Genomic DNA, 11,355 nt, shown 5'->3' on the forward strand with positions numbered 1-11,355 from the left:
GTTTGATTCCAAGCTCGTTAAGGAATTCCTCCATCTCTCGGCTAACTAAGTTTGTCCCATTATCTGTTCGTAATGTCTCAGGGATGCCATGTCTAGTAAAATGCTTCTCCAAGCACCTGATGATAACACTGCTAGTTGTGCTTCTCACTACATCCACCTCAATCCATCTGCTATAGTAGTCGACAGTCACAAGAAGGCTCTCCCCTGTTGGGAGTGGACCCATCAGATCTACTGCAAGGTCCCTCCATGGCTTTGTTGGCATGGTCGTTGTCTTCACAGGAGGTATGGTGGCAGCAGGAGTCACAGCTTGACATCCAAGGCATTTCTTGCAGTGACTTTCCACCATACTGTTCATATTCGGCCACCACACCTTGCTTCGGAGGCGATCTTTCGTTTTCACTATCCCTTGGTGTCCTTCGTGGGCTAACTCTAAGACCCGTTTACGCAAGCTCGCCGGAACAACAATCCGCATGCCTCTCATCACCAATCTTCCAACCACAGTAATTTCATCACGCAACAACCTGTATGGACTAGGCGCTTTAGACCAGTCCCTTGTTTTCCAACAACGAAACACCTCAGTCAGTTCCTCATCTTCAGCAGAAGCTCTCTCTATCTCTCGGGTGGTCATCGCGCGTGGTGTAGCATTGACCGCTACCATTCTGACATACTCTTCGGTTACACCATCACGGGGCGAGGCTGGTATCTTTGTCAAACGACTTAGGCAATCAGCTATATTCTGGCCTGAGGGTACATGACGAACTGTGTACTTGAACGGCATAAGACGCAGGACCCATCTCTCAACTCTGGCTGATGGTTTAGATCTAGGACCATAGATAGCTTCCAGAGCCTTACAATCGGTGACAAGCTCAAATGACTGTAACCCAGATAGGTAGAGATGAAATCTCTCACAAGCCCAGACGACCGCTAGGGCCTCTTTCTCTGTCTGGCTGTATCGACGCTCGACATCACTCAAGCTTCGGCTCGCAAATGCGACTGCTCTCTTCACTCCTTGCTTTTCTTGCACGAGTATAGCCCCAAGTCCAACCGGACTTGCATCGGTAACCACTTCAGTTGGTGCATCCTTGTCGTAGAAGGCCATCATTGATGCCTCAGCCAACTGATTTTTCAGAGCCTCAAATGCTTCATTCTCCTCTTTGCCCCAATGCCACTTGGCATCTTGACGTGTCAGCTTCCTAAGTGGTTCCACAGTTGTCGCAAAATCAGGCAGGAACCGTGAACTGAAACTGACAAGTCCCAGAAAGCTTCGCAACTCGGCGACATTGGTCGGAGCCTTTGTTTCTCGAATAGCCTGTACTTTCTCTTCTGTTGGCCCCACACCATGTTTGTTTAAAAGCAGCCCCATGAACACGATCTGATTCATTCCAATCTTGCACTTATCCTTGTTGAGGGTAAGGTTTCTCTCTTGCAATCGATTAAGCAATGCAACAAGGTTTCTGTCATGGTCCTCGGTTGTCTTTCCATGCACCACAATGTCGTCAGCGATGTTGGTGGCTCCAGGGCACCCAGCAATTGTTTGTCTAACAATGTTCTGGTATTGTTCTGGGGCGCTGTTAATACCAAAACTCAACCTCTTGTAGCGAAACAGTGAATCACCAGCTGAAAAGGTTGTGATGTCCCTGGAACCTTCTTCTAGCTCAATTTGATGGAAGCCCATGTTCATGTCAAGTTTTGAGAAAACAGTGCTCCCATTCAGTTCCTCCAGTACCTCATCCACTGTTGGAATCGGTAGCTTCTCCCTTCGTATGGCTTCGTTCGCACACCTCATATCCACACAAATACGTACATCATCCTTGTTTGGTTTGGGAGCAATTACAGCTGGGCTCACCCATGTTGTTGGACCTGAAACCTTCTCAATGATGTCAAGATCAAGAAGCTCGTTTATTTTCTTTGTGACTTTCTCTTTCAGAGGGTAAGGAATTCTTCTGGGTTTCTGTGCTACAGGTTTAACCTCCGGATCAATGTGCAGTTTAAGCTGGTAGCCTGACAATTTGCCAACTCCTGAGAACACCTTCGGAAAACGATCTGCAATACCATCAATGTCATTGCCCACAGAATAAACATTTGCCACACCCTCTAATTCTGGTCCAACTTTCAACACTTGTAATCGCTTAGCTGCTGGACTACCGAGTAAACACCTTCCTTCTCCTTGCGTCACGAGGATCGTTTCCATAGTTTTCCTTCCATTACACTCAATACTCGCCTCAAATTTACCCACAACTGGTAAACAACCATTCCCATACACTCGCAAGTTCCTTTCTTCAGGTTGCAATTTTGCTTTAAGGCCACTCTTCACAAGGTTGTTAAACTGCCTCTCACCAAGTACAGTAGACTGGGCACCCGAGTCAACAAGCATGCTGGTGGTTGTGTTATCAATCTTGACCATAATCACATTATCCTCACAGGCTCTCTCTCCATTAAAGTTTATAGGGAATGCATTAGGCTCATCCCCACTGTCATATTCAACTTGATTAACTTGCTTGTTCCCTGATTTTGAATCACGTTTAGCATCACTAAAACGCTTTCCTCCACGCCCTCTGCCTTCTTTCACTCTACCACCCCTTTTGCTCTCAGTATCACCCTTACAACAAGCTGCCCAGTGCCCTTTCTGACCACACTTTGCACACGTTTTACCCCGAGCTGGACATACCTTATCACGAGCATAATGTCCCACCTTGCCACATGCATAACACTTCTGGGTTCCAAATCCACTCGACGGTTTCTTGCTGTCGCGGTCCTTGACCATGTTCACGTTACTCTGTCCTCCCTCTCCTTCGGCAATGTTGCTCGCCTGACGCCGTGCCGTTTCCCACGCTCTCGCTTTCTCTATCGCTGCAGCAAGCTGTATATTTGGCTCCTCAAACAGCTTGGTCCGTAACTCCAAGGAAGAAACTTTCTCCAACAACTGATCTCTCACGGCGAATTCAAGTTCCTCAGGTCCATAGCTACAATGCCTTGCTTGTTTACGAAGTCTGAGCACGAATGAGTCGACATCTTCTCCCGGTTCTTGCTTTAGCTGGCGAAGAACATGCCTTTCGTACGCAGCATTTTCTTGCACTCGAAAATAAGCGTTCAGTGTTCGAACAGTTTGTAAATAAACATCATCATCTTGGCCTTCCGGAGCATTGATGATTGCCAGATTCTCGAAAATATCCTGCACGCCAGAACCAGCTCGATAGAGTAATTCGTTCCTCTTTCTCGCGGCGTTTTGAAGATTTGCTTTCCCTTCGGCAAAATATGTAAACCCTCGCAGCCAAACACGCCATCGCTCGCTCAATTCCGATTTCGAGCCCGAAATATCCATCGGTTGGATATTTGTCGCCGCCATACCACTAGAAAGGATTATTCTCGCAATCCTCGTCGCCAATGTAATGTCTGGACACCAGACAGGTCCTCGATGAAGGCGGATTCTCGCCAAGAAAACACACACACGTTTTCAAGCCGCCATCTTCCTTTATTGCACTACCCACAATGCCTTAGGGCTGGGCCTACACAGGCAACCCAGTTACAAACATACTACAACATGGGACCCAGGTTTCCAAGTCTTAGCAAATGCACGATCTGATCTACATAGTGAAATCAAATAGTTAAAGTCACCCTCAGTGGCAGCGTAAGGTTTTGGTCATTGCATGCTGTTGTTGTTTAGCTCGCTACAAGTACCTCACTTAAAAAAATTAAACTGTTCTAAATTTTCTGCACTTTATTAACTATAACCGTCACTTCTGATGGTGGGCGCTTTATCATACGAAACTCTTAAATTCTTGTTGTTATATTTTTAAAACTCATGCTAAGAGCACCACGGATAAATAAAACAGCAAGGGGCCGCTAACGAGAACGATCTTAGAAAACGTTCAGAGGAGCGCCACCCGCTGAATATCAATATGGCGTCTCCCTGTTGATCGGTGAAGTTACTTCCGGTGAGTTCTAGACTCCTTGAGAAAGAAGCTATTGCAAGGCTCGAATCAAACATTATGATTCTTTGTAACACGTATTAGAAAGAAGATTTACAAAAAAAAATTCTTCAAAAAATCGGGCTTTTTTTTTTTAATTGTCCTAGCAATGGTTTTTTTGAAAATAAGATTCAAGAAACAAATGCCAGCACAATCGGGAAAACCTAACGTTTTAGGATTAATTTTTTTTGGTCGAAAAATTTGAATTGTGCTAGGAATGCCTTTTTGAAAATGTTCATATTGCCAAATTACAGTCAACTCTCGTTATAGCGGACACGTTCGGGGCGTCCTTTAGTGTCCGTATAGCGCGAGTCATTTCCCTAAGAACGACTGCGTGGGAGGCTACTTTCGTTGGGAATCTGCATTTTGTCCATAATTGAGGGGTTTCCGTAAAGCGAGAGTTGACTGTATGCAAAAAAGTGCTAAGACAATCGTTAAGAACCTGCCACTAAAAAAGCAGGAAATAAAAAAGATTAGTTGTCAAGGAGTGATTTTTGTCCTCAGAGCTGTTATAGTCTACATTGATAACGCTATAGGGCGTAAAAATGAGCTTGAGCAACGCTCAAAGAAATGACATGTCTGATACCTTGGGAGTATTTCGGAGAAACATCCTGTCATCTTTTTATGAGAATTTTACAAAGAAGTAGAGGGGAGAGAAATAGGATGCTCTTCGAAAGATGCTTCGTCGTTTTGCCCAAGATAGCGTACACTGTATACCGATATTGTCTAGTAACATCCCTTTCGAAAATGCAGGCTGCAAAGATGGTGTGGTTTGCAGAATAAAAAAGAAAGGAAAGCATTCTTTTATACATATTGTTTTTCATTGAATTATCAAAGAATAAAGTTGTTATTTATTACTTTTAAGTAACTTAATAGAGGCGTGGTGCCTTTTTAAATCTTTATTCGTTATGTTATTTCACATGCAATACGTTTATATGTTTACGTCTCAAGTGGTTATATATTGGTTTACACTTATCCATTCGTCATTCACCACGGCTAAATTACCATTTGTACCCCCCCCCCCCAAGCCACACCCTATTGTTAATTATGTCAACCCAATAAAGTCCCTTTACGAATTACTCAACAGCTGGCTTTAACTTCATCTCGCTGAACTTCAGAGACTCTCCCCCAAACTTCCCCTTCAACCAAACGATCCCTCGATGAGGAAGTGTCGGTTGCTGATGTCGACCAAAGTATTCTCCATTCAGATTAGAGGCGAGACAACTCTTGAACCACCATCCTCCCCGGTAATCCTCGGAGCAGTTACGTCTTGAATGGTCGTTATCATTGTCCTCGGTAGAGAATGGCATCGAATTGTGGTAGCGGAGGGAATCACCTGCCGTGCCCTTGTATCCATGTACCTCCAATTTGTAATCTGATGCCTCGTCGCCAACATTGAAATGCTGATAAGTGGCATAGTACTTAGTGCCCGGCTTACTCCAACTCTCAAACTCTACCCGTAGGTTGACCGTTCGATTGACAGTCAATCGATGGAGGTTTTCATTTCCAAGCCAGAAGTTTGACTTTGAGCCGACCTTGCCAAAGCCTTTTTTGTAGTCGCTCCACATTTTATGAAAGTCAAGTTTGTTGTTGACCCTCCTTTGAAACACCGTCCATCCTCCACCGTCTGTTTCCATGTCGCAGTAGACTTTGATGACTCCTTTACCATCCGGATTTATGCGGTACACACCATTTCGGGGTTTTGAAACTTCCGAGCAATCTATATTTAGACAAAATTTTTCAGTTACCTTTTTTTTTGAACATAAATTAAGGTCGGAATATTTAATATGCAGGGACATGTCACAGGACATGCAGTAGGGACAAAACTGAAATCAGATCAGAACATTTGAACACATGCGCACAAGAAAATATTTGAGGACATGTTGCAGCAACACGTTCCTTGTTAAATATCAGCACCCACGAGGGGTAGTGTCGCTGCAACATGTCCCGCTACTTTTCTTGCGTTTTTACATGTTTTGTTATTTTGTTCTTCTCAGAAAACGCTCCTGTGACATGTCCCTTTCGCGTGTTAGCACCTGAAACGAAATACGTGACAATCAGCAATCTAAAAGGGTTAGAGGGAATGGGGGTGACAAATGGTTTGAGCTATAACGTCGAAGAAGCCCTAACATAACAAACAATGCTATAACAATTCTGTCTACTTTTACTTAAAAAGAATTTTGACATTGTCAGATGTCAGATGTCTACAGGTTACGTACATTATCTTGGAATAAAGTTTAGTGATCTAAATGACAACGTTTGTTTGTTGTAAACACAAGACTTTCTGATACATATCTGCAAATTCCTAGTGTTAAAAAATATTATTTGTTGCATGATTCTCATCTGTTGTGAGTCCCGGGGGGTACTCGAAAAAGTTTTGTACGGGGAGGCTCCGCCCGGAGATCCAACCCCTTACCCTTTTATATACCATTTTGATAGAAAAGGTACCCCTTTTATATACCTTTTTTGCATTATAGGGAGTACCCCCCCCCCCCGGGTTGTGAGTACGTGAGCGTTTTCTTACCTTTTGGGTAAACCCGAACCTTTTTTGTCCTTGCAGCCTCAGTAGTTGCGAACAACATTAATAACCAAAAGGTTGTAGTGAGAGCCATATTAGATCTCTGTAGAAAACAACCAACAGAAAACGTGTGAAGAAGACCATTTAAAGTCGTAGCAAAAAAGTTGATTATATATTTCAACTGGCATTAAGAACTAGCCTCCTTTGTAGACGTTCTCTGGGCTCGTCGCGCGTTTCTCCATGCTATATGAAACCCTTTTTAACAGATTTGAGTTCCGGCTCAGGCTGAATATTGAAAACATGGTTGGCAATTTTTTTTTTCTGTCGGAGCCAGATTCACTGAACACGTTTTGTGTCCTGAGGCGGTATATCCGAAACAAATTGGACTTAGGATTTGTTCAAACTCGTTGGGTATAAGGCAGCTTACAGAAATATCACGAGGTTATTCTAGTATGAATAGGGCTTTATTCACACTGCAGCAAGTTCGACTTCGTTGAATATTAAACCCAGTTCTGTGAAAAAATACAAATACTGTAATTCATTTCGCTTATTGCAGGAGCAATTATAAGATTTAAATTAATAAAGCAACCCCTAATATAAACAAAAAAGTGTCACTTTTCAATATTCATGTGAATGCTTTGAGGCTCAAAAAGTTGTTTTTGATAACTTACGTTTTTATGATACCGTAAAATTCCGGTTATAAGCCCCCCCCCCCCCCTCGGTTATAGGCCCATCTACCTGGAAACAAAAAAACACATCCGATTAAGCCCCCCGGATATAAGCCCCCCTCTACCGGACGACAGTACTGAACAGGGCTAAATGCTGCTTTATTATGCGTTTTAACTTAAAAAACGTATTTCAGTCAACACTTCTGTGACACTTTTCGAAACGACTTTTTCATTCCGCTTATAAGTCCTCCCGGATATAAGCCCCTCCGCTAATAGGCCCACCCAAAACCCCTTACGAAGTTGTATAAGCCCAGGGCTTATGCCGGAATTATACGGTATTTAGTGACACCATCGATCACCTTTACAGCTGTTGAAACCAATTATTTGCACCCTATTCTTTAACCCCTTTTAAATATAGATATATATTGTGAACGAAACTCCCAGCAAGTAAACATAGCAACTTCAGAACTGTAAGTGAAAAAAGGAGTTAAAATATTTTTCGGATAACTCGTATTTTTAACATCGTAGCGCAGAATTTTTTTTTTTTTTTTTTTTAACATAACATACATTCTTTATTCAAGATGCAAACTGAAGTTACAAGTAAAAACAAAAACAAAAGAAAAAAAGGCATCAAGAAAAGGAAGTTGCGAGGTTAACCCTATATAAAACTCCCTAAAAAAATACAAAAATACACCGAAAAAACAGAAACTAAGTTCCTTAATTAAAAAATTTGTTATGATTATTGCAAAATCAAGTCCTTGAGGTTGTTATGCAACCGAGTATTAACAGAAAACATGCTTTCAAGTCATGATCAAACTTTATTTTTAATTAAGCTTACTTTTATACACCAACTGAGGAGATATTTTTGCAACAAAAAGTTCACAGTTTTGAAAACTTCTCAAAGATCACCGAATGTTTTAAATAAGCGCTTCTAAATTTTTGTTTACAGTGCCAAAAAAATTAACCGTGTAACTATCGACTTCGAGTCTTACACATTTCAATAACATTGTTCCTATAGTTTAAAACAGTTTTTCAGCTCCAAATGTAAATCCTTTTAAGGACTCGGTTATCGGTGACATTAGTGAATTATTTTCTAAACTTGTCTAATACTGAGAGAATGCAGTTCACGGCGGTCATAACCAATTTTTCACATGTGTTATTTTACGTACAACCGGAATCGATTATTTACATTTCACCAGTGGTATTTTACATTAATAACTAAATAGGATCGGAAAAATGTATAACATTCATATGCAATAGGAGTGATAACGTTGAAATCACTCCTAAAAAGGTTGGTGTTTTTGCTCCACACATATTTTGCTGCGAATGTTGAAAGAAAGGTTGGAAAAATAAAAATATACAAGTTTTTTAGCTGATTTTTTTGTGTTATTTTTATGAGCAACGCGTCCGTACGAGGAGGATTTATTTTTTTTATTCTTGTGTTCCCTGGCCTTGTTTAACACAGCTGTGAAAAAGAAAGACGCTACCGCGGGTTATCTCCCTTTTCACATGTGGTGATATTGTGTAGGGATATCGCCAGGATAAATTAGCTACATGCAAGCCACACTTTGTAACACATTCATCAGTTGTGGATCATCAATATACTGATGTTAAGTGTTTACCTATTATTATGGAGCGATTACTCAGTAGAAACTGAGAAAATTTACTGCTTTCGCCCAAAAACCTGAAAAAGGTTATGCCAGCTATCACTATTGACTGGTTAATAAGTTGGGAATTCTCTTTAACTATTGGAAACAATCTTGAATGTTCATTCACATGATGTACTTTGCGAATGTACATCTCGCGAAATATTTATTTTAAAAAGATGTGTGCTGAATCAAATTTAAAAGCATATTATACTGTGATTTACCAGTGAAATCTCGAAACGTTTCTTTTTTTTTGTATATATATATATATATACTCACTTTTCATCAGAACAGGTCTATCAATTTCTTGGATCTCTGAATCGACCCTAAAGAATTCCCGTCTCACCGGTAAGAAGCGATTCAAGTGTTCGCGAGGATTTAAACCAAGTAAATGGTCAAGCAACAACGTCTCCTCTTAAATTACTCTCACCAGGAATCTATTTATAAACGAACAGACGTGCTTGCATGCTAAATGGGGTTGCCAATGGAGATCTAACTTAAACTTTTTCTCTTTTACACTACCGTATCTTGCTCTCACGCAATAATGTTTTCTATAAATTATGTACTTTTCGTGCTCGAAGCATTTAAAATAAGCTTTCAAAAATTTAACTGTGCTTTCAAATGGTCTTGCAGATCTGCATGTTCACGTGTGTGGTATGTAATAATAAGTAAAAATATACATTTTAATAGCTCAGTGTGTGTTTTCAAAGACCTCCTGATCGCCTTCTAGTTTTTTTATTTTCTTCTGTTTGCCGGCACTCTTTGAAGCTGTTTTCCAGGGAACTGCTTTATTGCTTTCTGCGAGCTTTTTCGTGACCTGCGAATTATTTGTTTGGCGAGGATCGGCCAAATTTATCACGCACAAAATGAACACACCCTTTAGGAACTAATCTAACGCCAGTAACCTACAGCTAACTTGACTTTGTATTTCTTGGAAACGCAAGGAACGCTGTTTTTAATTTTAAAAGGTAGTTGAAGGATTTCTTTCTTCTTTTCTTCATCCGCACAATTAAAATAGTTCCCTTGGTTGCAGGCGTAGTCTATTCCTTTGTTCCACTGTTTTCTAAAAAATAAATTTAAAAATATAGAAATTACAAATCAGGTAGGTAGCCATAACAAAGCAACATCCGTATTATTTCCTTTTGCAGATGGGCTATTGCAGTTGTTATGACTTTAAAGATCGTACATGTTGTCGTTGTTTATGAAAAACATGCGACAGGGCTCTTATTTTCTTTTTGGGACTCCAAGTTTTTACTAAGGTGGTGTTGTCGTCCCCTTGTTTTAACCCTTTAAGCTACTACAGCCCAATAAGCTAAAACATAAACATTTTGACAACAAATTGTGGATGGTTAGGCTAGCGCGAGCTAACAGAAAAAGCAGAATCATTGATCACAAATGAAATCACCAATTCCCCGAAAACTCTAAATGAGGACCAATTTTTCTGTAGGGATAACCAAATATAAAAATTAGAAAATAACGCATTACACAGAGAAAATCTTAATATTGAAGTTATCAGCTATATCCTACAAAGAGCTGGAAAACCCATTTTTCTGTCACGCAAAATGATAGCCATTTTCAGAAGAAGATGTAATGAAAAGGACATTTTACTGTAATCGACCAGTGAAATCTCGAAACGTCCTCGACAAATTAAAAAACAAATTAGACAGAGGCATTGTAATATATACTTACCTTTCACAAAAACAATTCTATCAATTTCTTGGATATTGGACTAGATCTGAGTTAGGTGGTGATCATAGTCTCACCAGGGATCTGTTCATGAACGGACATGCATGAACGAAAAGGTGGGGTTGCCAATGGTGATGTTACTTCTATCCTCTTAGGCTAAAACTCTTTCACGTTCACGCAATTCGAACGCAATGTACCTTATTCTTGCTAATTTTCGCGCGTATACTTAATTTCGTGAAAATTCGGGAGCCGAATTTCGCGAGTATAAATTTTCGCGACTGCAAGAAAACATAGAGCAAAAGCGTATTAAATTTCGCAATTTCGTCAGTGTTTTCTTGATTAGTCGTCGAAGACTAAGGAACTACTGTAAAAAAATACAAAGGTCTGACCCAATGTAACTACAAGAAGCGAAACTTTGGTGACTGTACTAAAGAGGTTTTGGCCAATTTAGCTGAAGAAACTATAATCAGAAGAATGAAGCTATTCGAAAGACCCCTCGAAAGCAAGACAGAAATATATTTTCAAGGATGGATAGTTGCAGTTTCAAACATTTAAAATTTTAATTGTTTTTAATATGTATAATATATTTTTAATTGTAGATTCAAATAAGCTTTCAGTAATTAAACTTACAATTGGCTTTTTGATATCATTGCGGCTTGCCTGCACTATATATAGTGAATCAATTTTGAAGCTATTTTCCGGCGAAAATAGTCTTATTGTCCTATCTTTTTTATTTTTATTTTTTTGTATGTATGGCGCGGAGCATAGTAAACAGATCAACCCCTGTTCCTCTGTTTTTAAATAATGAATGTTATCATGGGATTTCTTTGTTCCGTGATCCGCACATTGACAATTAAAAAGTTTGCTTT

At 40.3% G+C, this 11,355-nt stretch overlaps 1 protein-coding gene across 2 annotated transcripts; it reads right to left on the reverse strand.

Moving 5' to 3' along the window:
• Positions 1 to 4,852: 4,852 nt before the first annotated feature.
• Positions 4,853 to 10,544, reverse strand: LOC144656938 (fibrinogen-like protein A). 2 transcript variants are annotated; one of them, XM_078517196.1, is made up of 3 exons: positions 10,490 to 10,544; positions 6,493 to 6,589; positions 4,853 to 5,688 (listed from the first exon to the last, which is right to left on the reverse strand). In XM_078517196.1, exons 2-3 carry the CDS (start codon positions 6,578 to 6,580, stop codon positions 5,045 to 5,047), a joined length of 732 nt encoding a protein of 243 aa, XP_078373322.1. In that variant the 5' UTR covers positions 6,581 to 6,589; positions 10,490 to 10,544; the 3' UTR covers positions 4,853 to 5,044. The 2 variants fall into 2 exon arrangements, with proteins under 2 accessions (XP_078373322.1, XP_078373321.1); XM_078517195.1 differs by lacking the exon at positions 10,490 to 10,544 and adding an exon at positions 9,080 to 9,256.
• Between the last annotated feature and the right edge of the window lie 811 nt (positions 10,545 to 11,355).

The sequence above is a fragment of the Oculina patagonica genome, chromosome 6 (genome assembly GCF_052425735.1).
Source record: "Oculina patagonica isolate OP01 chromosome 6, crgOcupat, whole genome shotgun sequence".
NCBI classification, from domain to species: Eukaryota; Metazoa; Cnidaria; class Anthozoa; order Scleractinia; family Oculinidae; genus Oculina; species Oculina patagonica.

Excerpts from the sequence above, each read along its gene's own strand:
- LOC144656938 (XM_078517196.1), bottom strand. The coding sequence starts at position 6,580 with ATGGCTCTCACTACAACCTTTTGGTTATTAATGTTGTTCGCAACTACT. Across the intron at positions 5,689-6,492 it reads GGTTCGGGTTTACCCAAAAG|ATTGCTCGGAAGTTTCAAAA; the intron begins GTAAGAAAACGC and ends GTCTAAATATAG.